This window comes from Ciconia boyciana, chromosome 2 (assembly GCF_034638445.1).
Source record: "Ciconia boyciana chromosome 2, ASM3463844v1, whole genome shotgun sequence".
In the NCBI taxonomy this organism is placed as follows: Eukaryota; Metazoa; Chordata; class Aves; order Ciconiiformes; family Ciconiidae; genus Ciconia; species Ciconia boyciana.
Window position 1 is genome coordinate 120,945,939 of NC_132935.1, and position 27,895 is coordinate 120,973,833.

The following is a 27,895-nucleotide window of genomic DNA, read 5'->3' on the forward strand; positions in this document are numbered from 1 at the left end:
AAGCATCTGTGCTCTTACAGGCTGCATGTGAATATTTTGCATGAGGAAATACCACAGTTCACTGCTGTGAGGTGTCACAGCTAGAATAGTCTTAATGCGTCACAGTCCCTTTGGAGGTGTCCTTCCTCCAATGTAGGCTTACCTGCAGGCTGCAGACCCTCAGAGGTACCTCCTCTGGCATGGAGCACCTCCTTCCAAGAGCGTATCTCCAGCTGTGTCCTCAACAACATCCCCTTCCCCATGCCTCCTCCTGGATCTTCTTTAGGGTGGCTTCACAGGCTTCCTACTGCACCTCCCTTTGTGTTTCCTGCCTCTAGCAGCTGCCACCCTTTCTTAAATATGTTCATACAGAGGTGCCATATGCACCTCTGATGCGTTGATGTTTCGGGATGCAGTTGGTAGCTGCTGCCCACTGCCAAACAAGCTGCAGCCAGCTGTGACCAGCATGGGGCAGTTCACAGCCTCCCCACACAGGTCACCCCTCCAGCCCCTGCTACCAAAACCCTGCCAGTTATGCCCAATGCAGAATTGATTACTTTCTGTCAAAGAAAGAAAAAAGGTGTTAAAAAATCCCGATGATGCTGAAGTTTATTGAGGCTGTAGACAGCTTGGCTAATTCCTGGGAGCTGCATACGTGGGCAGTAAAAACATCCTGTGCTGCAGTGCTCTGACTGCAGCTCTAACCTCAGCAGCCTTCAGCTGGTTTGAAGAATAGTTGGGATGTCCCAGCGGCTCCCCGAGGACCTGGAGTCCGTGCGGTGGAGATGGTCTGAGCTTGGCTGGGGAGCTGATGTGGCTGCCAAGTATGCAGCTGTGGGCTTGAAACACTCAGGAAATAGGTTCTTCTGGGTGATTTAATCTCTGGGGAGAATATTTACGATAAGGAAAGATTTTATAACTGTCAAACAGAATATAATGTGGTTTGATTCAAAGAACACCTTTCAGTGAAATATCCCATCTTTGGTTAATACCTTCTCTCCACTGAAGCATTTTAATGGCCTAGTCAAGAAGGCTGTTTTGATTGGGTTTGTTGGGTTTTCTTTAACAACATTGCACAGCACAGCGACTGGCATCATTATCAGCAAAGCTTATGCCATCTGAAAGAATCACACATTATTTTAGTGTTACTTTCTTCTGACTCGGTCTGCAGTAAATGGTTTTGCCAATGTAGCTATTGCAGAAAAACTATACCAAGAGAACTCTCCTACTGTAAATGTGCCTTTCATGGCAACTAATGACAGGTGACTTCACTTCTTTTTCCATTTAGCTTGCCAAAGGATGCTGAAGCAGCATAAAAATAATCTAAGGTTCAGACCCAAATAATACAACTCTTGTATAGCTTTTTTGTCCCCTTGGACACTGAGAGACTGTGGAATTCACCATTGTCCTATCTGAGGAAAAGTACTTGGTCAGAGGAAAGGGATCCCTGATGGACGTTGAGGTCTGTCCATTGACAGGTGATTGACAAGGCATAGACACGTAGTGATACAAAGTGATAGAACTTTGTAGGCTTAACAAGGTGCCGCCCATCAGCGGAGCAAGGGATTCACTGAATGCTCTTAGCCCTTTCTGATTGCAAAGAGAAACATATTAACTTGTACCATACTTCAGTTTCCTAATGGGGTCTACAGTCTTCACACTGGAAAATGGCATCTTTCTCCCTTTTCATTACACCATGCAAAACTCAAATGTAGCTTTCTATTTAGGTGATTGCTGAGGAATTGTCTGGCAATGACGACTACGTTGAACTTTCATTCAGTGCACGGAAATTGGATGACAAGGTAAGCTGCTTGATATTAACCTTACTGAAAGATGTAAGAATGCCTGCAAATATAATTTGATGAGATTTTCCCTGACAGATATTTTTTGCCTTATATGATTAAACACATCAGAGATTTCAGATGAATGTTCACAATGAGGCTTTCCTCAAGTTGCAAAGTAATTAAAAAAAAAACCTCAAGGGAATCTAATTAAAACCAAGACAATTTAATTACACTATAACCAAGACAATTTAATTATTTAAAATGCCACAGATCAGAAGTGCTTAGAGAAGTGAGCTTTCTATAAGTAGTCAAAGATGTTATAGTTGAAGTAAGCATCTTAAAATAAAGCTAGAAAACTTCATAACAGCTCAGTCATGAGATACATTTTGTTCAACAAAATGTAGCTTGAATGGGAGAAAAACTCTTGCATATTTGTTAGAAACACTTTCCCTCTTTAATAAGAAACCTCTCCACTGACTCAAACACTGCTCTTCATTGTAAGGACTACTTCTTTCTGAAAATAGCTGTGTTCTTCAGCAATACACATATAATAAGCACCCCAAGCAATACACAGCCCAAGAAACCCAGATGACTGCTTGTAAGGCACACTCTCTGTTATTTCCGTGTAATAGAAGACATAATTATTTGAGGTAATCTGGGGAACATCTTTGTAATTAATAGATGTCATAAGACTATGACTCTCTTTAGATAATAGGGCTTTACATATAATTGAAGATAAGATTATTACAATTGTACTCAATCACAATATCTACCATTACTATATATAAATCTACCTTCCTATATATAAAGCTGCTTCTAATTAGAAGCATATGGTAACACTACACAAAAGTTTATGATTCTAATGCTCTAAGCATGTTCTAGTAAACATTTGACATGCGAGTAGTTTAAAATCAAATCAGTGAGAGTACTTTTGAATACATACATCAGATTTTCAAAATCAGGCCATAACTGATGAATAATATTTTCAGTTGAAACTGCCAGGAAAACTCAGAGAAGCAGAAAGTACCCAGAAAGATTAATGGTACCAGAATTTATTTAGAACATACAGGTAAATAACATTACTGTGCTCAGGATCATTAACAATCATAAATGATCAGGACCTTAATTTGCTTCTCGTCTGAAAGATAAATTACCTCTTCCTTCAGAGTTGCTGGAGTCTTAGTGTTTCTGAATCACATAATTTATTCAGGTGTCAAAATGTAGATTTAGCAACCTCTCTTTAGGCAGACATCTTTAGGCCTGATTTCTGAAACTTGTACACAAGTTTCTTCCTGTTCCACATGCTGTGACATCTAGAAAAAAGAAAGGAAATGTACAACATAATAAGGCTTCACTTGGTCATTCCTTTTACACAAATGTAAAATGTAATCTGATGTAGATATGATTTCTTATGGCTCTTGTTGGTATAAATTAAAAGGATACTGCCAGAGTGTGCTTCTGAGCCAGGTCAATGTTGTCTGGGCAATAGCTTTAGAGAGTGGTTGAAATACTTTGTGGAGATAAATTGAGGTGGATCATTCTGAAATATTGCAAGAACATTGTCATTCTTACCATTTTAACATGTCCAGTCAAGGTGGGCTTCATCTAACAAAAAATTCCTGGATTGTGCAGTGTGCAACTCAGGCAATGACTCATCATATGTTATCTGAATCAAAATTCCTGTCTTCAGCTGATGAAAATCACTGGAAGCCTGTTACAGTTGAAAGAAGTCTTCCAATTTCCTCCAGCTAGAGTTGTAGCTCTAAACCTGGCTGAACCTTGGCTTACCTCGTTTATAAGAAAAGGCTAGGGCTTTTGGTATGGCTTATAATGAACTTTGACGTCAGTAGATGCAAGGCACTATTAGTAATTATTGTTATTAAGGTTTGAAATTACTTAAATTGTATAGTTCAGCCATTGGTGAAAAAGCATGAATGCCCTGATGTCATGTAAAGGTCCAAAAAAAATCAGAGAATTGAGAAGAGCCCATCTTGTGGAATCCTAAGCATGGTTTTGCATGCCTCTCCCTACTCAGAGGAGTGAAGACCCGAGTAGACATGTGACATCAGAGAAGCAGACTGAGGGCTGGAACTGGCCTGGGATTCTCCTGAAAGACAGAGGAAGCATGTGGGAGCAATCGTTCACACTCTGCTACACAGGGGCACTTTTGTAACCCCAAGGGTTGCTGCACTGGTAGCTGTGGGGGTGGCAGAAGACAAGTTGAAACCAATGTCTCACAACCTGGGGATAAAGGAAGGGATGGGGGGAGGTTCTGGGTGTGCTTTAAGGATTAAAAAAAAAATATATATATATTTCCATCCATTACCATCAGTGGTATCCTGAATGGACAAGAATTTTCTTCCTCCACCTTTTAAAGGAATATTCCTTGAAAGAGGATCCAGATTGTGGTGTTTAAACATATGAGTTTCCTCCACTAAGGAAAAAGGTGTGAACAACAAATTTTCAGCAGATTAAACAAAATTTGTTGGTATAATTTAACAGGCAGTATATGTTTGTTGGCTTTTTTTACTCCCTCCACATAAAACTGCAAGAGTTTTAGGGAGGCCATAAAACAAGTAAAGCCTACTCCATTTTTCCTGGAGCAGTGGCTGAGACATTCAATAAAAAATTATAGGAAAGTCACAGGTATGAAAGTTTCTTTCAGTTAACTGACTTTGCAGAGGTAAAGGTTATATTTTTTATTGCAGTGCTTGTTGGGAAGGTATAACTGCATTTTCATGTTTTATTGAAGCCCAGTCCGCTCAGATGGCACATCTTTGTTTCAAGAGATCCACTGAGAACACTTCACAGTGGAACAATAACTTTTGGAAAGGTTCTATTGCATTAATAGCTGTGTCACAATTACCATAACAAGCAGCTACGTTTTTATGATAGCTATAATAAATTACGAGCACTGACGCAGGCAAACTGCTTTTCCTGTTCTGAGAGAGGCAGTTATCATTGCTTGGGAAAGATTTTCCAGCAAATGTCTGCAAAATACAAGCTACTATTGCTTTTCTATATATTTCCCTGGCACTAAACTACTAAAAAAAAAAAAATCCTTAAATGCCCTGTCTTGCTGATGAAGAATTTTCAAAGTTATTAGTGTCTTTTGGCTACTTCAGCCCTTTTCTGAGAGACCTTTGACTTGACCCCCAAATCTGAATTTTAAAAAGTGTCATGCTCTGAAAATTAATGTACTAAAAGACATGTCAAATTAGGTGCTTAGTGTTATTACTGTGTAACTACTGCACATACTTTGTGCATTCTATAAAGAACAGTGTGCATTATACCACTAGCAAATGCATTACATTAATCATTTAAACATTATTAAAATATCAAAGCATTAAACCTTTATTGCTGCTATTCTTCTTTCAGAGGATGTTCTTTTGAGATAATGCAAAGCTGTTAGATTCAGCGTAACAACGAAAAAGCTTTGAAAATGTTAATAGCTATGAAATAAAATGTTTCTTCATATCACTTTTGAGTTGTTACGAAGTGTCTTCAATATTGAAGGATTTTTTGTTTGTACCTTCATTCTGAAAGGAGTTAGGCTTCATTTTTGCATTGAAGGGGGGGTGATATAAGCTATCATCCAGCATTAAAATCTTTCCCTTTAGGTGGTATTGCCTTGGTAGTTAAAAACAGATATTAAAAATTACTTCCCTTGTGCTCATTTGCTGTTTCAGCTTTCATGATACTCAGCTGGGAATGGTAGTATATTTTGAGTCTTACACAAGATCCTGGTTTCCTTTCTGAATTTTTCTGCACTCCAGGGTGCATTCTTTGGATGTATCATTTTGAGCTGGTTTTTTTCAGATAACTTTTCTTATCAAACTTGCATTTGATAAAGAATCTGTTAACATTAAGCTTTTACTCAGCTTCAATCAGTATACTTATGTGTGAGAAGAGGAAGCTCAATCTTTTTTAACCCTATGCACTCTGGATTTTGGTGTCACTATGATTAAACCAGCACCCTCACTCTCTGCTTGTTCTCTTTGCTATGCAGTAGTAATCTGGCAGAATTTGATCACCAAAGTCCCCTATACACTAGCAGTTTCAAGTGCTGAACAGAGTCCAGGTAGTAAATCTACATCAGGGCCCTGAGGCAAACTCTGGAGTTACAGACTTTGTTGGGTTTTTGCTGGTTCTACACACTCTTACATTAAATGTCTTGTAACCACATAATTGGAACAAATAGGCAAGCATATGGTTTTGTTGTTTAGAGCTCCACGTGATAAAATTCAACAAATACATATGCACATGCTTTGCATCAGTTTCTAAACATACCATTACCTTTTCTCTAGTAGGAAAATAAACAGATCATTCACAGAACAGCACTCTGAACACATTGATATCTTGTGTTTGTCATCTTGTGATTGTCATCTTTAGGGCATGGAAAAGACTTTAGGTTGCTTGAGCCTTGCCCAAGGCTTTGTGGTCCCTAGGGACTCACTTCCTTCTCCAGATATTCAAATTCAGGTGTCCCTTTTCAAAGCCCTGGATTTCTTTGCTTGTTTTGCAGTTGTGGAATTGTAAACATGCCCTAAAGATAAATCTGACCAAAATGATGTGCCTAGACTTTGGCTAGCACTTTATCCAAAGCTGTTCCCATCCCAGCGGCTATCCAGCTAGTCAGAAATAAGTATGGTGGGCATTTGGTGAGGAGAAAATTGTAGATCTATGCATATTACAGTCATTTTTACACTAGCGCTTTTATAGAAACACCAGGAGAGCAAACAGAATTCCTCACTTCCCCAAACTGATTTGGAGGTATGTGGTTTTGGATATGGCCTATAGAGAAGAATAATATTCATATGCATGAAGTTAATCATGCGGTTCTTTTGAAGAAGAAAATGAACAAGGGAGTTGAAACTACAGAAAATGGGCTGAGTCCATCTGAATCCTGCTCTTGCAGCATTGCACAGTTAGAAGTTTCAATTAGCCAGCTTTCCCTCTCCAGCTGTGGAGGGCTAACACCCAGCTACTCTTCTGCCCCCCAGCCAGCATGTCCAGAAGAAATGAGATGTTGTTGAAATAAAAGAAGCTGTAGCCAGACTGCAGCAACACTACAGAAAGCAGCTTAATTTAGGTTTGCCTAAGAACACTCAGGATTGTTAGCTGGATGCAAGACTAGGGGAAGGTGTTCTGCAATGCAGTGAGTATGTGAACCTCAATGTCTGTCACAGATTTGCTTGTACTTAGAGATATCAAGTAATTTTCTGCTTTCCCCTTCTCTGTTTGTCATCTTACCACGGACCATGTTATCACATCCTAAAGAGGACTTGCTTCTCTAACCTTCTCTAATCCATGTTGCTGGTACTTGTGTTAGCTGGTAGCAGCACAATGTCTTGGCCAATTATTAACTTCTGTTTTGAGAGGGTGGGCAATTAGTGAGAAATTCAGTCCCACTGTAGAATATGCTTCAAAGGGCTTTGCGTGATAAAACTGATGTCAAAAGACCAAACAGGTATGGAGACAGAACAAAACAAGCTAGGTGGATAAAGGAGCTAAAGCTCAGGAATCTGGACTGGGTGTAAGAAGGGAAAAGGCGGTAAAATGACATTTTACAGTTCTGCCGGCCATGATTAAATAGTCAAACTGAGAACAACAGCAGTGCCATGGAAGTCCTCGTGGAACAAGGACAAGAATGAAATATTGCTGAGAGACACCAAGAGGTCTCACTAAAACTACGCTGGCTCTCCTTTTTCCTTAGCAGTCAGGGAAGCACTAGTGCACTGTGCCTGAAAAGCTCAAAGAAAAATAAGTCTTAAGAGTAATCTGTCCTATATTTTATTTTAGGATTTCTTCAGCAAATCTGATCCTTTTCTGGAGATTTTCCGGATGAATGATGATGCAACCCAACAACTTGTTCACAGGACTGAGGTAAGGAATAGGTTTGGATTTACTTTCCAAGGACACAGGTGGGCTGTCAGGAGGAATACTTTATGCTTCCCATGTCACAAAGGGTATTGCAAGCACCCACATTTAAAAACACCTCTATCTCATGTGTAATTATTGACTAATGGGTATCAGGTCTTAACTTATGCACGTGAGAGTGAGGGAAGATGGTACTGAAGCCAAAGATCCAAATTTAATTAAACTGGCAGATTTTCTGTTTGAAGGTCAGGAGTTATACATATTATATTTAGCCCAAACATTGCTACAGACAGTATCATATTTTCCCATTAATACTATGTTGCATCTTCTCCACATCCTCCCAGGTTGCTGGTGCTAAAGAGATTTGTAATCTGGGTGCTTTGCAGTTGTTTCCTAAGTCCCAGTGTCATTACTGCTTCCATGGTAGTGACTGACGCTGTCTTAAAAAGCAGCATTTAGGTGTACAGGGTGGAGCTGTGGCAGGTATTAGAGATTATGAGCCTGTCTGTTATGGATCCCATAAAGTCTTCCTGGCAAGGCAGACCATGTGTCTGTAAATTGATGCTGCCCGTCCCCATTGCCCAGTCCTGCATCTCTTCCATAGCTTCCAGTTCAGGGATGTATTCCACGACCTTTACCTTGCGAGTTACACCCCCACTCAGGCATGGCAGTACTGGGGCAATCTCTGTAGCATGATCTGTGTACAGGTCCATTTCCCACCTGTGCTCCTTTTTGGGGCTTTCCAGAGGAGTGTAGCAAACTGCAGGTTGCTCAAGGGCACATATCCCATGCATGTTGTTCTTCAAACCTCTAGCTGAGCTCTGCTTTCTTCTCTTTCTGGTGAAAGTACTGTATTGAAAATTGTGGCTCTTGTTAGCATTCTGTTTGGAGATGTGCAAATGTTAAGGGTTCCCTTCCTTTCTTTTCACTCACAGGTTGTGATGAATAACTTAAATCCAGCCTGGAAGACCTTTAAAGTGTCTGTAAATTCTCTGTGCAGTGGAGACCAGGATCGCAGGCTAAAGGTCAGAAGTCATTCCTACTTCTTGAATAGTTCTACTCACAGAAAACAAAACTTTGTCTCCCTTTTTCAACCGAAGATTGCTACTCTGCACTGCCCTCTTCTTTGATGGAAAAGATGATCACACAGCTGCTTTATGATTACCACAATCAAATTAAGGATGCAGAGAAGTGGTAATCCACTATAATCAGTAGATTATGCTCTATACTTCTTACAGTAACCTCAAAAAAATGATGGGGCTGTTTTTGCCAATCAGTTGGATAATTTGAACCCAGCATCATTTAACTGCTGGAAGTATACTCAAGGGAAGTGGCAGTCCTGTCACCATTTGAACTACTATTTCCTCACTTTTGTGTCTGGAGACCCTCTGTAAAAGAAACACTGAATTATGAGATCTGTTATTATATATGAAGAATGGGGTGGCCACAAAAAGGCACGTGCCATAGTAATGACGGTGTTACTAGTCAGCAGAAAGACTAATGGTTGGGAACTTGGAGCTTTGCGTAGAAAAATTCATCATCTTATGGCTAATTTGGGTTAAATCAAGGCAGAATCGAAATGTTCATATCTTCTAATCAGGTTTAAGGTTAATACTAAATTAAAAAATGTTAAATGAAGAGCAGTGTCCCCGGTGTCTGTTCAGCCTCTTGGACCTGATGAAAGGACATTGGACCCAAAATTACATCTTTTTTTTTTTCTTACCAAATTGTCTAGTAAAATTTTTCCCTTGTCCTTTAAACTTTTCCTCTTTCATCATTATAGCTGCACAACCCTGCAGAAGTGGTATTGTAATTTTTCACTCATTACATACTGCAGGATGTGCTGTGCAGATAGAAAAAATAAAATGCCTGGTGTCTACATGTTATAATCCATGCCACAAATGGGTGGAAAAGGTAAAAAGGAGTCTTATGAATGCTTGGATTTATACTGGTCATGCTGATTGTGATTTATAACTTCACAAAATCAGCACTGTTGGTATGGAACAACAGTGGTACTGACACAGTGTTTGTATGTATACATTTGTATGGTATTGGGGATGCACGAGGAAGACGCAGTTATGAATGGTTATCTTTATATATTGTTTGTGTCCCTTGTGGCACTGTTGGGCAAACAAGATGAGTCCAAGGGCAAAAGAAGTACCAAAAGGGTGAGGAAGTTTGAGAAAACAATGAGAGATGTAGCAAGGAAAAGTGAAGGATGAAGTAGATGGAGCACAGGATACTTAGGAGGCCAGACCAAAGCGTTTGTGACAGGTGCATCTGAGATGTTGGAAGGAAGCTCAGCACCTCAGGTGGTACAGGGAAGCAGCTGTGAAAGATCTTTCCGTCTATCCCTTAGTTGGTAAATGGTCAAACCAGTTGTGTTTGGCATGTCCAATGGGATTGAAACAGTTGTAGCAGATGAAATAAGAATGAGGTGTAGGGAAAGAACAGCCTCCATTTTAAACTGCAGGCAAAATTAACAGCATTGGCTAAAGAGGATTTCTAATGCAAATGAAGAAATGTAGAGGAGTTATTTATTGTAGCATGTGTAGGATGACAGTAATGTGAAGTGTCAGGATAATGACTTTGTTATCTTGGGAGGTTGCAATTTTATAAATTTCCTGGGTAGATTAAAATTTCTATAAATTAGTTGCCTGAAACACAGAAGGCAAGCAAATTACTCTGTGTTGTATAAGCAATAGAGATCTCCAGGAGAGGAAAAGAAAAAAAAAGAGCAGCTACCCTCCGGAGCTAGTAACATGACTGTCTCAAAGGACAGTCAAGGACAAGAGCACTGCCATGGCTGGGGCCTCCATTGGCGTCTCTGACTCCTGGGCTGCTACTTCATGACAAAAGGGAAGCGCTGGAAAAAGCACAGAAGGTGCTTGTTTGGGCAATGAGCTCACATCACAGCTCAGGCAGAGCTGGGAGCTGAGCTTTTGCTTTTGCATGGAGTGAGCTATGAAAGGCTTGGAAAGGGAGGGTGAGCAGTTCTTTCATGTACTAGAGAAGGGTAAGCCACCTGTGGGACGTACAGACAGAGGTGACATGGTTAAACCAGGTGGGAGGACTGTAGCTGCTGCAGCATTCTGCGCAGGTGAAAGGAAGCAGAACTGAAGGGGGCAATGCTAGAGAACATAAGAACATGGTATACTCAAAATGTGAGATGCTGAGAGGCTGAAGAAGAGAGGTAATGTGACAGATTATCTGTGTTATGCAGCCTCTCTGAGGGTGCACCTTACGCAACCAGATGCAGAAGGCTGCACCTTGCCTCCTCCTTAGCAGAGTGTCCCAGGTCACCTAGTCCAGCTTGTATCTGACAGTCACTTAGAGCAATGAGTTGTGCCTGCCCTTATAGGATCTGCTTCTTGAGGTAGCTTAAATTGAAATGGGTAACATCCCATACTATGTGACTATATAGGTTTGAGACAAGAGATGGATCAGGTTTCTGCCACTCAAATGAAAAGCAGAATTAGCACAGCACTGCCTTCACCACATTGTGTATAAGTGGCCTTTAAATCACTTAGATGAGAAAACCTAGGAAGAGATGCAAACAAAATGTGATGCCAGAATGTCAGAACAAGTGGCAAATCTGTAAGGGTAGGGAAATGTGGTTCTGGAGGGAGAAACATGCTTTAATCTCTTTGAAACTGAGGTGAGAAGGTATGAGAAAGGCTGAGATTTCAGCTTGGGCAGGAGAAGATGGGTCTGGGAATAGAGGGGGTCTTTGAGCTATGAGCAGAGAGACAGTAGTTGAATTTGTTTGCAGATGATACTGCCAAAAGAGAGGCTGAAGAGGGAGAAGTGAAGAGGAACAATAGTCCTTTAGGACTGCCTGTAGAGAAGATGAGAGGAAAGTCAGTGAAGGACTGGGTGAAGAAGAGAACCAGGGCAAGATGGATCTTGTGAACCTATTGACAATTTTCAAAATAGTCTTGATCCTGTGGGAAATTTTTTTTCTTTTTTTGGAGAATACATGTTTTTGTTTGTGTATGCAAGTGTTTGCAGGCCCTGATTTAGATATCTGAGTATTTGCCTGAGGCTGCGGTTCAGACATTTGCAGAAAAGCTAAAAGTAGTAAGATTTGCACCAGATCATTCATGAGTGCAGAAATATTTTAAAATTAATTTTGGCTGTAAAATAAGAAAAAAGCTTGAAGCTTTAAAATTCAGGCCCTTTATACCTTTCGGTGGGTGTAAGATAAGGCTGCTATGATAGAGCAGCCCCCAAAATCACTTGTGTTTGACAGATAGCATATAGTACTTGTCAAATGACTATTCTGTCTGCTTTCTACACGGACTATAACTTAGGAATTTGATGGCAGCAAGGACAGAAGAGTGGAAATTATAAGAATTAGGGAGGTGAAGTGTCTGGGACGGGTTTAGCACCGTATGAATGTTTATACTTTGATTTACATTGACTAAACATTCCAGTCTTCACCCTACCATATTTTGGAACATTTGACTTCAGTTGCTTTGTTTCACTTCATAAAGTGTATAGCAATATGTTACTGCTAAGTGTTGGAAGAATTCCCTGTGCCATATTTAACGTGGGGAGATTTAGTGTATTCCAGCTGCCTTGCTGAGCATCAGCTTCTCACCAGGATTGCTTGATCACTGTGCACAGTAATTGCATAAGGCTGGGTGGTTTTGTACCTGTACCTGCTGTTTATTTTTTACATACTCTGGAAAGCATAATCTAAGTTAAGGCTTTAAGAGGCACCAGAAATACTTGGAGGGAAATGTCAGCTTATGGAAATTCTGCAAATGGAGGGAGACTTCTTAACAACAGCAGACACATTGCAACCGTCACTACCTTTGGCTTGCCTCTGTAGGCTATTTGGAGCTCTGAAGTCTTGGCCTTTCATCTCTGCCACTGAAATCATATGGGTACAGAGCTTAGTGGTCTGCTTTGTATCATGAGGAATGGGGAAAATACACTAAAACAACTCAGTTTAACTTACATAAGTTTGTTCTTTGTAAGTCGTGCACCCAAAGCAGCCTTTACACTGTCTGGGCATTTGAAACTTTCTTGTTTAAAATGTCTGTTTAGAAAGATAAGATAAGCAAGGTCACTAAAATCAAAGCAGCCAATAATTAGGGTCTCCCTCAAAAGTCTTTTGCTAGCATCCTTTACAAAGTCTGTTAATTTGAATTCCTTATGGGCTTTTAAAAAAAAAATCTAATTTTGCTTTATTTAGCTGTGGTGCAGAAAGCAGTTATTTTTTTATTCCTCTCAGGATGCCTTGTAAAACTTTATTGCAATTATTGCTGCTCTAGGTTTTATTATGAAAAAGATATATTAGATTTATGAACTTACTGAGCTTTTCTTCCCAGACATTGAAACCACCTGAGAAGTCTGGTCACACTTCAGTGCTGGTCATAACTTCTTTTAATGCTAACGGTACGGACAATTTGTGTATGCATTGAAGTGAACAAAATACCTCTTTGATCCAAAAGTAGTGCATTGCTTTTCTAATATGTAAATAGATCAGTTCACAAAGGTAATTACTGACAAATCTGAGTGAGGAATATAATTCTGCTGCGAGCAGTTTTTATCCTAGTCTGCTGTGCTGAAGGTCCTGTAAATTGTGGAACTTTGGCATTCAAGTTTGGTTTCAGCATGTGAGGTATGTTGCCGTCAAAGGTTTATCTGAAATACAGTCTTGCATTGTGAGTATCTTCTGGTAGGGATCATCTACTATCCATCCATTCTAATAGTTGCAGCATTCCTCTTTTTCTAGAGGAGTACTGGTAATGTACACTGAAAAATAATCTATTTTTGTTTGGTATTAGATATTGTAATACTTGGGAAATAAACACCTATCAAGGTGCTGTAGAGGAACAGGCCAAACACTGTACATGACATAGAGTAAGAATACCTTCTGCTGAGGTTATACAGAGAACCTCACTGAAATAAATTCTGTTCATAAGGAAAAGTAGGAAAAGAAGCAAAAAAAACTGGAAGAAAAACATTGCTGCAGGTGAAGTAAAAAGCTGCAAGGAGAGGGGGAAGCATGTGTCATATCTATATAGAAAGTCCTTTCCATCTTCCACTCACATAGGGGAAATTTTCAAAAGAAGAACGTCCATGAGATATTTTTCTACCTTTCAAAAATCTGTATGTTGCAATGGTATCATTGCTGTCAGTTCATTTATTGTTTCATCCCTGCCTAACCCAGATTACAGATGATGATCCCGATCCTGATTACGTTTATGTATGTACAGTTACGAGTGGGACCCACAGCTGTGGCTACCAGGTCTATTACATACATCAGGTCATAAGGCCTCTGTGTGTATGAATGGCTCTTTGCAGCATGAAGCCCCGAGACATTACTGTTGCTTACCTTTGGGTAGCCATGAGAAGGTTGCCTCTTCCTGTCCATTTCTAATGAGGTTAAAACCTTGTTCTGCCGTTCTTCCCCATTCTGTCTTATGTCCAGTTGACTTCCTTGGCTCTGTCCATCCAATCTGTTGGAGCAGCTGTGTCTTAGCACACGAATTATATGTTTGGTTTTCTGCTGAGGGGTCTATCTGCATATGCTTGTAGGCCCCAGTATATCTATGATGCTCTAGTGCTCATGAGATGCATTCAGGAGTTTAAAGGTCATGTGTTTTTCAATTAATTTCCATAGTAAGACCTTTATACATTGGCCTTTCCAATGTGAATTTTCATACACCATGAATTTTCTACATTTTTGTGGTAGGTCATTGTTAACAAGGTCTTCTTGAGAGATCTGCACTTCGCTTAAATTAATAATCTATGCAGTGCCTCTTCTGCCTTGTTGGTACTGTTATATAATGTGATCCTTGCTTATAAATGAATAGAAGAAGCTCCACAGCCTACGAGAAAGATTTTTATGTTATGCTGGATGGAAATAGGCAATCACTTTATTTTAATTTTATTAATTAAAAAAAAAATTATTATTAATAATCTCTTCCCCAGGTCTGTTATGGCTTTTTCGGGGGTGGAAGGTTGGGTCTTCCTCAAATAGTTGTAACCATGTTTCCTTCTGATTTTTTCTAAGTGTTGAATCTTTCATGCAAAATGATAGATCATTAGGGGAAAAAAGTTTCTTAAAGGTCTGTAAGTGTATTGGCTGCTCCATTCTGAGTTAAGGAAAAGCAAATAGCAGTGGTTATTTTGATATTCTCTGAGTTATTACTGCAGTGTTCTCTAGATCAAGAAGCTTTCCGTGACCTTTAATACTTGACTACAGCTCTGCTTATACAGGTATGTTATAAACTGTAATCCTTCAATAAGTCCTCAGTATCTCTGAAAGCTGGTGGTGAAAGTAACTGAGCAGAACCTGTGAAGAAGGCCAAGTAAAGCTTAAGAGACAAGCAATAACTAATACATTCAGACAAATCCATTAGTGCTTTTATTCTTTCACAGTTTAGCTGTCATAGAGTGTTTGAAGAACTAATGTGGAAAGATACGGTTTATGGTCAACAGCAATAATTTGTGCAGGATTTAAAAAAGCATGTCGCACAAAGGGCAATTCAAGCAGTGTCAAATGATGATTCGAAAAGCATGAGCTGAAGGATTTCACACTGTTCCATAAGAGAAGACTCATTTGTTGTTGCTATTTTCTTTAGGTTTTTAATTCCATGTATAAAGAGACTGACACCAAGAACGAATTACAACATAGGCTAGACTTGCTGTTTATTTACTTGATTGGGTGATTTCAGTCATACCTGATTAACTATGCAGTTCTACATTTTCTCCTTCAATTTACTCACAAAGTTAATGCCAGTGGAGCCAATCATTCCCTTCTTGCTTACCCTGATGTTGCTGAAGAGGTATTTGCATATGGAGTCCTTCTTGCGGAAAGTCTTCAACAACAAGAAAGGGGGACTCAACCTTTACATGTCTTTAACATGAATCAAAAGATGCCTTCAAATTACTTTTTCAGTAAGTCATTTCTTTTTCATTAGGTCAGGGTATTTTCCTGGAATCTTTAGAATAATTGGTTGGCCTTACTGTTGGAGGGTGCAGATCTTTCTTTATAATCTGAGTAGGATTTATTTATTAGTCATTTTAAGGATGTTATCGTGTTGTGAATTTCCAGATAAGTTCTTGTAAAACTGACTATGCAGCTGATAATTTTGGATAATTAAAAGTTTCTTCTTGGTGGTCAAAAGAAAAACAAAAAAATTGGGGTTAAATATTGGGATGTGGTGTATATTTAATAAGCTACTAGAAATATTTGTATAAGTGCATACTGCTTAACCAGAGTAGGAGTTTTAAAACAGTCTTATGAGAGGATGATACCTTATTCTGAGGATTATTATAAAATTAAAGTAAATGGCACACTGTAAAAGCCAATTTCTGAGACCTCCTTGCATAAATGCCATTAGACCTACTTTTCCAGTAAATGATTCATTAGAATACTACAATTCTTAAATATTTCTCTTGCTTTCTCCCTCATATTCCCCTTGTTCTCTCTATGTGCATGTGGTTGCAGGCACTACACTGATTATTAGAAACTCAAGTGGCCTACTTCACAAGGTCTACAGTGATTGTGGGGAATTTGCTGCAACTACTCACCCTGTTTTGTCAGTTTGGGTTAATCTATAATTTAGCAATTGGTTTATAATATGAGTGCTTCCTGAATTCATTAATCACAGCACTGTGTTTGGAACCCTGATTTATCTAGGAATGTCAAGGACTGATCTATCAATCTTCATAAACTCTGTGCAGGTGGGGTGCAAGATTTAAGGTCATCCTTAAAACAAAACTGATTAACTCCTGGTGTGTGTGATCTCAGCTCACAGATTCCTTTCTTTCTTTCCCCTTTCCTTGGCTGTATTCTTGATAAAGCAGTTGAAGATGCTGGAGAAGAAAATACCAGATTGCAGTGAAGATTTAGGAGAGAGAAATAGACTCAAGAAATGAGCTTGATCGCATTTTTGTTAGAGTCAAGGAAACTCATTCTGATGACTTTAATAGGCACTAGTTTGTTCTCCATTATTGTAACTGCTGGATATATAGCAAATTAATTGTCAGATTAATTAATCTAGATTTGGGTTAATTGATGTTTGTGAAGTGCTTTGAAGATGAAAGAGCTATCTAAATGATGTGTTGTCACAACAATTAGGGGTGCAAGTGGATTGCGCAAGGGAGAGATCATCTGATATACAGTGGTTAAAAAGAAAAGAGCTGATATTCACATCTCCAAGGGCTTGGGCTGCCAATAAAGATGGTGGTAGAAGGCTGAAGAGCTGGTACATATGAATAAAATGGGCAGGGTAGCGAGGAGTCTTCCTCCCATCCATTGGGTGACTCTAACAGACCAAATTTCAGAGTTCACCCTGTAAAAGGAGATTTTTACTTCACGTTTACCAGAGCCACTGGTTCCATGAGCCCTGGGGCAGAAATTAAGAAACTTCCCCCCGACATTGCAAGGAGCATTCATCGTGTGAAACAAGGGCAAAGAGAGGACAACAAACAAGCAAAAATGTTGTGTGTGAATTTGTTTGTCTAGATTAGGGGATCCGAGGAGTGTTTTCTCTGTTTCTCTTTTGCAAATAAGAGAGGAATGCCTCCAAATAATTTGTACATTGCATTTATTGTGAGCTTTCTTCCAATTGCTTACTACCTCTGTGGTTCCGTCCCAAGAAGATAAATACAGCCTTCTGCAGCTTTGCTATGCAAGTCATCAGTATGAGAAATGTTTTGAAGGGCTCTCTCTTGCCTCTCTTGAGCTGTCTTTGAAAGTGAGTTTTAATCCCCTGAAATGAAACAGAGGCTCCTATAAGTGCTGCTGACTATAATCCAAATCAGAGGTGTCTGGTTCCTTCACAGGGCAATAGCTGATCAAGTACTAAATCCCATCCGTGGGACCATTTAAAATGAGACACAGCAAAGCCCTGGTAATGAGGATCAGTTCCACACTGGAGGGTGGGGCATAGGGGATGCTGATGAATTAAATGACCTCTGTGTTCTTTTTGATTTTCAGATCACTGTGTTGATAATGCACTGAACACCCTACAGACTCCAGTATTAGCTGCAGAGCTGCTTACTGTAGAAGTTTAGAAACCAGTGCTACCATTTTGAATTAAAAGAATAAAATGAAGCTCTGCTTTCACTAAAGTAGATCAGGATTAAGGCTTAGCTGTAACCTTGCAAAGCAGCTGAATGCTGTAGTGAGAGAATTTTAAAGTGTTGCATATCTTAAAGAAAATCCATCAGTCTCATACCTTTGTGTTTACAGGACATTTTGCTGTGTGACTTACAGTATCTCATGATATTAAAAATGAGAGAAAATGGGAGTGTAACCAGTTTTTCATATTCTTTTTTCATTTCTTTCAGTTGAGACTGGAAAGAATAGTGAAGGCAATTTACAGACAATCTCATTTCAGACTTTCATAAAGTAGCAGTGCCTCACATTGACTGACATATACCCTACTTACAAAGACCCTTGGTTTCTTTTCAGATATCTTTTTTACTGTGTAAATTGAAAATTACACACTCATGGAAATTCTTCTCTTGTTGTTAAATCTTAGAATAAATGTATTCTTTGCTATGAACAATATATTTTTGCTACTTAAATAGAAAGCTTGCCTTAAAATTCTACTCATAAATCGTATCTTTATAGTCTATACATTAACATACTGCCATGCAAAAATGGCTACACATTGCAGATAATAAAATATGTGTATTTTAAATGGTAGTATTCTCATGGAACATAGCAGAATCAAATTTAAGGCAAAATAATGTATTTGTTTAAAAAAAATTACAGTAAGTATCTTCAGGTACCTAATTATAAATTAATGTTTGTGATATTCTAGGCAGCGTTAGGGCAGAAATAGCTATTAAGTGTGTCTAAACTTTAATATTTTAGAAGACATCTCAGTATATAGGGGTCACTTGAAAAGTGTGAACTTTATTTCACACTGGAAATATGTATTTAGCCCTTCCGTACGTAGTGATCTCACCTACCACACATTCTGTTAAAATAATTTAGATCTGCATTTTCCATTTGCCAAAAAGATGTTTCCTCCCAGCTAGATGACATACACATTTTGTAATGTGTACATACTTGTGTATAATGTATATGCACCTTACAAAATGAACGGAGCTGTGATTTGTAATAAAAATGTTTCATCTGCCTTACCAAATCTAAATTAAACAAGTTTATCGTGTATGTTGGATCTCCAAATGATTTTGAAAATGCTTGGTAGCTGTCCTTTAGGACTCCCCAGAAAAAGCATTTAGCTGATCACAGCCCTCCTTGAGGTAATACTAGAAGAAACCAAGGCTCTTGGGATCAGAGACTTCAGTCTGTTTGTGGATAGTGTTGTTCTGTTTGTGTTACAGCTGCTAAAGCATGCCAGGGAGGTTTTACCATAGGGTTGGCCATCACTAGCTCTGAGCTTTGAGTGGGATTCGATGTTAGGATAAAACTTGTTTGCGACACCTTCATCCCAGTCCCCCTCAGTCAATGAGAAATCAAGACTTGCTTGTTCACTAGGGACAGTGGAGTTATTTTAATGGTCTGCTCACCAAGAGCAATGCCGCCAGTGTATTTTCAGGAAGCCCAGGAGGAAGGTGTTGTCTCGTCCCCCTCTGCTCTGAGCTGCCAGTACGGCAGCCCCAGCTGTTTTGCTCTTCAGGGCTCCTTACTGACCCCAGCCAGCTACAATGCAGCACTCCTTTCCCCCTTTCATGTGACTTTCCACCGTACTATTCGTAGAAGTCTTGCTCAACAGAATTGTTCAAAGTGGCTGCTAGCTTAGTGTATCCAGTTCATTGCTGCCACTGAACACCTCGAAGGATGTGCAAGCTGTTGTGGGGATAAGACTTCTCTGTGAGCGTGGAGCTGATCCGTGTCCTGAGCATGAGAGCCGTTGTGTCTGCTTTGCCCGAGATTAACAAACGGGTAGTGTTTCCTATCACAAACATGCTAATCCTTCCCCTTCTGAAAAGTGCATGGATTGTCCGTACATCCTTAAGTGAGAGAGAAGGCGAGTAATGTTAGAAATAATTTCTCAATATTACCAGTATTACAGACTGTTGAGTCTTCTAGTCTGCTTTCAGAAGAGATCATAAAAAAGGCTAGGGCTGGCCTGCCCCCTACGCTGTAAATTGCCTTGGTCTGAAGTTACAACATATGAACAGCAACAACATCAGCAGCTGGTCTCTTAGACAACTCTTTAGATATCAATTGCCTAAGGTTTGTTCAGATCTACTGATCACCTGCTACATTGTTGACCATCGCATTACTAGCCTAGAGTTCCTATGGAATGTCCTAATTTATTTCTGAGAAATTCCAGGGTTTACTGATAGCACTTTCTTTTCTAGACTAGGAAATCTCCTCATGGGATGCCAGCAAGTTCTGTTTAGTCTCACACACTTTTCCACACTCTTGCCAATACTTAACAAGTGTTCAGCAGTAGAGAATGAGTATTGGGCAGACAAGGACTTTGTGATACCTCTTAAACAGACAACAACAGCAGGACAGGTTCTGTTATTCATACCCATCTCTTGAATTAATAACACAGCATTTTACAGAAGAGCATCTCAGAGATCTGAAGAGTAGTATCATTTGCAGTTTTAATGTAAATGAAGTGTATATGGGACCTTGAATCACATCAGACTTCCTAAGTAACTGCAGGAGCCAAGATACTAGACCACTGTATTGGGTCCCCAAAGAGGATAAATGCTGGGTCCATTCATACAGTTGTGCAGAATGCAGTTAAATGTCTATTAAGTAACATAGTTTCTGTTTACAGCTTTTCCTAGAATAAAATAAAAGAAACAAAGGATGGGAAGAAATGGAGTAAGTTATCAGAAAGGTTTCTGGTTATCTCTGCTGGGACCAGATATTGTTTAAATGACCTGGAGAAAGGAAAAACAGGTTAACAAAATTTGTAGGTGACCGAATAATCTGGGATTGTTTTGATTTCAATATGTCACAAAAGGATCTTAATGCTAATGATTGGCACTAAGATACAAAGAAAGTCAACAAAAATGATCACAGGAAGGCCTCCTTCTGTGAAGAGACTAAATTCAGACTGGAAATAAAGATAATCTTGGAGAGGTAGCTCTGAAGTCATGAATGACTTGGGGGAAATGACAAGGGAATGGTTTGATTATTTGTCCTCAGGGTACATGAACTTGAAAATCACCATGATGAGGCTCAATGCTTAAAACAAAAGGAAGTTCTGTTTCCATACAACACAGTTCAGTGATGGGATATGTTGTCAAAGGATGTTGGGAGGCCAAACGTGTGTCTGGTTTGCTGTGTATAAACACATAGATAGGCTAGTCCTAGGCCAGGCTAGTCCTTTGCTATTCTGTGGAGCTGCAGTAGAACATAGGGAATTCTGTGTATGCCTTCAAATACTCACCCTGACCCTGGTTACACATGCACAGCCGTCTGCTGCATTTCTTTCTTGTATATATTAGCTTATACATTTTTCAGAAAAATAGTACCCTTCAACAGAATCCCTGTTTGATATCAGCTATTTCTGTTTTTTAATGAATTCATTTCTAGTTGCAAGCAAAACATCTGAAAATCTGATGACTAGATGTCTGGAAAGGCAGGCTTATTTTTACAGGCTAATTGAAAAGTAGGCTACTCACATTAGACAGTCACAATTCTTCTCTTAGACAGACAACAGTGTTTCAGACTCCTGCTCTTCAAAATATTGAAAAAAATACTTTGTTAGAGTTGTGCCAAAAATGAGTCTTTGACTCATGACCAGGCTGAAATGTAGGAGTAAAAAATTTGCCTATTGTCAGATTTCACGGGTATTTTCTTCGTAATACTACAAGCAACCATTCATGAATAAAAAGGAACCTTGGGGAAAAAAAATATTGCTGGAGACTGATGGTAAATGTTATTAATGAATCAGTTATGTTCATCCAAGCAGTGCTGAAAGTTACAACTTAAATGTTTCGTGACACTGTCACTAAGAAAGAAAGAAAGGTAGCAAGACACAACCAGATTATCTGACAGAGGTTTCTGTGGGGAAGGTGTCTCCTTCCTCCCTAGGTACCCACTCCCCAACCAGTCTGAGCTGTCTGGGAAGAGAGGATCTGGCCATGGGGGACTTCACCTTGTAGTTGTCTTGGGCATGGTAAGAAAACCTATATGCCTTCCCACTTCCTTTCGAGTATGGGATCCCTCTGCTACAGTTCAGCCCTTCTTCCATCCCTTTTCCCTCTCCTGGGAGTCCTGGATGACCCCAGCTCTGACACTTGGCAAGGGCTGGCTGAGCTGGGGGAAGCAGAAGCGTGGCCTGGCTCTAGCCATTCCCTGTGCCAGTCTGGGTACGAGGAATTCATGCAGATTAAAGCCTACGATCCCTGGGGAGGGCAGAGGTGAAGCAGAGTGGGTGGGCCAGAGCCTGGGCAGCAGAAGGTGCCACGTGTGGTTAAAATTGAGGTTGTGCTGGTATCAGCCCCCAGTGATACTATGGACATTTGAAACTGTGAGTCTGCTGCAATGTTATTTTATGTCCTGTCCCTGAAACCTTGTCTTGTGCTATACTGAAGCTGTGTTAAGAACATGAGATAATGGCATTCCTCATCGGAATGCAGTGTGTGCTTCTCCAAGCAGACTTATGAATATGTAAAACTTGCACAAAATAATTAAAAATCACTAACTCATACTTTTAATCATCTCATGCACATTTTAAAATTTAGAATTGTGATTTTAGTAGCCTAAATTTGTTTGTTCACAGCACTTGAACCCTTAATCTCCTTAAGAGCTTTAAATCCTCAACACTACATAGCTTTAAGGTGACCTGCAAAAGTAAAATACAGGATCCTGGTAATGTAATGTTCATTGAATGCTCTCCTAGGCTGACTTGCTCCCATTTTCCTGGCTGTTCAGAGCATTAAGCATGTACTTGTAAAGTTGTTGACATTTGAGTTCTTTCCTTCGATCTTTAATGATACAGAAATAAGGGCCTGATCTGTCTTATATATAGCTTCTTGTGCTGATTTCTTTGGCTGTTGATTTCCTGCCTTCCTACAGAAAGCAACACATCATTCTGATCACCACTATGTAACTGTCATTGCTGTGTGCACAGGGACAGACTTGCCACCGAGTTTAAGATCAAGATCAGTTATAGGATAGATATTCAGAGGAGCTTAGGAGGTAAAGGTGAAGTCTGGGGAAGAGGAATAAGCCAAAGAAAGATACTCCTTTGTTAGTCTTTTATAGGTGAGCATTCCTTTATAGGCAAATAGCTGAGGTTTTCTGTAAAACCAAGTGTTTTCTCTACAGGATATTACTGTTAAGCACTCTTTCATCTTAAATGGTATGCGGAGGTTTGCCTGTGGTTAATTTTTTTTTTTTTTTTTTAAATAATTGTGTTTCAAGGAGTACAGCATTATTAGAGGCCAGTACTGGAATGAGTTCTGCTTGTGATATTTTGGATGTAGGATATGTGTCCCCCAATTGCAGCTGCAGATGCAGTGATCCTTCACAACCTCAAACACTACAGATTCCAGTGAATTCTGCAAAACATAGACATATTTTTAGTACTGAAAGCTTCCCTTGTTTGTTTGCCAGGGCTGAGAAAATGAAAAGATGCTAATTTTGTAAGCACTATTCTGTTAATAGTTGCCAAGAAAGACCTCCTTCCTTCACCTTCCATACTTTATCTGTCCATCAATTTATGCTGCTCACAGGATATCTATTGCCACAATATCTCAGCATGGTACAAGTTTTACTTGTCGGAAACATCCAGAATTATTGATCATTTTTCAAAAATATTGTCCCGTATCTTTTAGGAAAGTTTGCACAAAATCCAGTGATGCCAGGATCCTTTTGTGACTCTTAGATGTGTGCCTCCATATGATGTTTTAGAGAGAGAGAAATGTCTGTGCAAGTCTGCAATAGAGTCCTACAATAGCAATCCCACAAGAGCACTTAGCGAATAGCCTGTTTATGCCAACACAATGCTGTGCTGAAGGAGAACCTCAGGATAGCAGTGTGTTTGCTCCCTTTTTCACCCATCCCCTCTGCTCATACCATCTTTATGTATAACATAGGTCTCCAAAACCAGCATAAATACGAAGAGCCAAACAAAGTTTGTCAGGATTTTCATCCCAACTTTTTTCACCAAAACCTCCTGTTTGGTTCAGCTGAAACAGTTTGAATCTATGACAGTTTTGACAGACTGTTCATCAAAAGAAGTCCTCCCAAAACAAATGTGTTTATTTTTTGCTACTCAAGACAGCATTTCAGAGATAAATTTTCTTCTCTTACTTTAAATTTTAAAACTGGGAATTGAAAGCCTGTGACTTTTTCTGTTTTCTTCTTTTTTTTTTTTTTTTAAATTGATTTGGCTCAAACAGGGCAAGTTTGTGTAATATGTTTTGCAAACTCCAGTAAAAATAGCGTTTCACATAGTTCTGTTCCTGTACAAGGAGGCTGGATAGCGGTGAGCTCAGGGCGACGTTCCTGGGGGACAGGCAGTACACAGTCAGCATCTTTGTTGTTCAGGTGCTTGATTCAAGCCCCCTCACGGTTTGTAGAAAAGTGTATTTCAGAGGAATACTTCTCATATAGACAAGATCTGCACTTCCGAGCTGTCATGTATGAAAAGGGACCACTGATTAGTCATTTTAATTTTCTACCTGGTATATTTGTAAATGAAGTATGTTGAGTATAGTCTGGGAATCTTAAAATACCTTGTAAATTTGGAATAGTACTTGAGAAGTTACGCTGCCATTGGCTTTGTGGTAAAATACTGTTTTCATCTAAAGGAGACAGTGTTATTAAAATGAATGGTATAGCACTGCAAGGAGCAACTGCATGTTCCGTTTGCTGTCATTTCTTACAACGGAGAAACATAACCATATTTGAGCATGAATACTTTTATTCAATTAACATGAACAGACTGGTATTTTGAAATTAATTGTGCTTGGAGTTTATAAAAACAGCTTAATACATGACTTCTTTTATACTTCAGTTTGATTTCTTAAAGGCTGAAGAAGCTGCCTAAAGCTTCTCCTCCTTAAAAATGAATTTTTCACGTGGCATTGCCATGCTAGTAATAATTCCTTAGTGCCTTTTCCTGTTCCAGACGTCAGTGATTTTATCTATAAAAAAGAGGTAGTAGTAGCTGGAAAAAAAGCCTATCTGCTTATTTTCTTTCCTTCCTCTCTGCCTCAATTAAAAAAAAATTGCTCTGAAATAAAATGGTCACTAGCTTTCTACTTTCTTTCTAGCTTATGGCCCATCTCCAGTGCATTACAATTGAAAAGTTGTTCTTGTTGACCCATGCTATACTTAAGCATCTTAGAGAGGAGCATTTGTTTCAGAACTCAGGAGTGTTTCTGATTAAATCTTGTTGGTTTTCTTTTTTTAACAGAAGATGTGCAAAGTCCTGTTACTCTGAACACAACAGTCAAGCAGCAGGCAGTTTCTTTGCTCATACTTTAAGCTCTTTTCTGCTGAGCCAAAATGATTTTCCTGCTTTGTTTTTGGCTTTCCAGTGCTTTTTAGCCCAGCTTCTCCTCTGCTATCCCTACTTGTCTCACAGACAGACAGAAATATCTACCAGAGACATTTCAGTGAGACTTCTTTTTTTCAAGGGTTTTTTTCTGAGAGGTGATGTGAATCTCCTTTTCCTTTGGAGTCTCCATTGATTCTTAGTGATTTCCAAAAAGGGGCTTAACTGTTTCATACATTTCTCAGTTGTTGAGAATGGCTATTACATCTCAGTTAATGAGAGACAGGTGGATCCCAATCTGTCAAGAAGTATTTTATTTTAATATCTATATTTGACCTTGTTCCTACATTACCTTGAATTTTGTATCAAACCTACTTTAAAGCAAATACAGGTCTGAGCATCACTTCTTTGTTGTTTTTTTTTTCTCTCCACTGATAACTGAAGGAGGACAATCACATATACAAAAAGGATAATATCTTGTAATATTCAGGAATGCTACCTTAAATTTTTTCTAGCTGTTTCTGTTTCAGTTCTGACATCATGGTTAGCCAACATAATATCAGCACTTCTAAAGCGTATTTTTTTCTACAGATTTTATTAATGTTACATTTACTTCCAAAGCCCCCTCAGAAGTCCTTAAATATTTTATTATATCCACTATATTAATAGCATAAATAAAGCATATCAGTGAAGTGACTTAAACTGTAGAAAGGCTTTCTGAGCTGGGATGAGATTGCAGGTGTTCTTCAGGCCTGGGTCTGTACTGTGTCATTGGATAACAGACCTCCCTAAATTTCAGGAGTCATACCCTGGAAAAAATGAGAGTAATTAGATGGCCTGCTGCTAATATTTTAGCTCTAGATACCCATAGATGATTACAATATGATAGAATAATTTAGCCTGGAAGGGACCTTAATGTTTTGAATTCAGATGAACTTGTTAACAGTATTTCTCTTAGATGAATATTTAGAACTAGAGAATAAATATGAAAGATGTTTTTATCTCCAAGCCCTGTCCCTAAACTGGAAGTAAACTGAAACCATGTGACCTAAGTCTGATTCAAGTGCTTTTAACTGAAATACATTAGAGATTTTTGGCTAGGATTTTTTAAAAGTACCAGTTATTTTTGTGCACCTAACCTGAGGCAGTCTAGGAAGATTTGACTTTTCAAAGGGGTACATTCTTAGCACTTTCTGAAAAATCTCTTGAAGGGTCTTAAGTGGGAGGAATCAAAATCACATCTCTGATTAAAAATTTTGGTTTGTGATCTTATTTCTGTATCTTGTCTTTATTATTTTGTCTAGATATACATCTAGGCCCTCTCTGTACTAAACTGTCTGTTAAATTGGCTGACTTGCTAAATTTTACAAAACAGAGGCAGGGATCCTTGCTCCTGGTAACGGCCAGTTAATTGTTGTGTTTGATGAATTCCTATGGTATTTTTCAGTACTTCTGAAAGACAGGATCTTCTAACAGAGTGAGAGTACTTCACCAGAAGACACTTCTGCTAACTGCATTTGATTTTGTAACTTCAGCTAGCATGCTGTGGTAATAAATAGCCATTTTTATATAAGTGAATGAAAGATTAGAGTCATAACCACTGAAAGGAGCTATTCATTTTCTTTCCTGCTTTCTTGTGCATTCATTAAATACATTGCTTTATTTCAGTTTCAATGTGTGGAACTAATGTATCTTTCCTTAACACATTTACTTAATATATTTAATATTCAGTATTTATTCAGAGCATTTCCTTCAATGATTTTGAAACACTTTACAATGAATTATTTTATATACTTGTGACGTAAAGCTGGTTAATAACAATACAGCCACCCTGGAGAGAACTAGAGAAAGTAAAGCCTAGACCCTGCCATTACCTCAGATAATACTGCCAAACACTATTGTTCAAAATAATGAATCAGATCTCAACAAGTTACACAACTGAAATAAAAGCATAACATTTTTTATATACTATTGCTTACCTTCTGTTCAGGTTTTCAAACTTTTTTATATGCACAAAGACTCACTTTTTTTTATATGCGAGTTGAGATATAGTCACAGGACTCCAGGAGATCAAGCTTATAAATGTTACTATGCCTGGGACAAGTTGCAACACACTGCTGGTTTAATGGAGGGACATCATCACAGAGGCAGCATAGCCAAGAAATTCTGCACCTTAAGTCCATCTTTTTCCTAGTGCCAGTAGATGGGAAGAGTGATAATGTGTACGTAAATAATTTGATTGAGATCGCATCAGTGTTAGAACCAGGGCGCACTGCCACTTGTTCATGACACTCAGCAGTGCTGTAAGATAGCTGCTAAGCATCAATAGATGTTTTCCATAGACGACCGTTCACCAGAAGAGGTTGATTTAACTGCATCTGAAAATTCATGGAAATGCACCTATCTTCACAAAAATTTTCCCTGAGAAATGTTTTAAGCAGGATGGGAAATTCTGGTTAGAATGACAGAGAGAAAGAAACAGAGGCAGCAATTAGCACTGCAAGAGCCCATGGCCCAGAACAGCTGGCTGAAATGTAGAAAAGCCATTTGAATACAAGTCATTCGCATATTGGCTAATTGCAAGCTGATTTAACCAGTCTTTTCTATTGAAGCAGATCCACATTGTATAATTGAACTGGGGGGAGTGAACAAGAGAAAGGCTGATGCTATCATCCGATATTTAAATGCTCTCCTTTGATGTGGGAAACTCAGGTTTAAAACCTTGCCTTAATAAATATTCAAAGATTTATGCAAAGCGAAGCAGCTCCAACAGAGAAGAGTAAGAGAGGCACCAAGCAGAAGCCTAGAATAGCTCCTATCTCAGTGGATAAA

The 27,895-nt window shown here is 39.0% G+C and overlaps 1 protein-coding gene across 1 annotated transcript in view; it reads left to right on the forward strand.

Moving 5' to 3' along the window:
• Nucleotides 1-27,895, forward strand: part of CPNE4 (copine 4) — a 244,111-nt gene that overhangs the window by 143,854 nt on the left and 72,362 nt on the right. Inside the window, exons 5-7 of the mRNA XM_072851433.1 lie at nucleotides 1,707-1,781; nucleotides 7,566-7,649; nucleotides 8,579-8,668. Coding sequence (XP_072707534.1) covers nucleotides 1,707-1,781; nucleotides 7,566-7,649; nucleotides 8,579-8,668 — 249 coding nt within the window. The remainder of the gene's footprint in view (nucleotides 1-1,706; nucleotides 1,782-7,565; nucleotides 7,650-8,578; nucleotides 8,669-27,895) is intronic.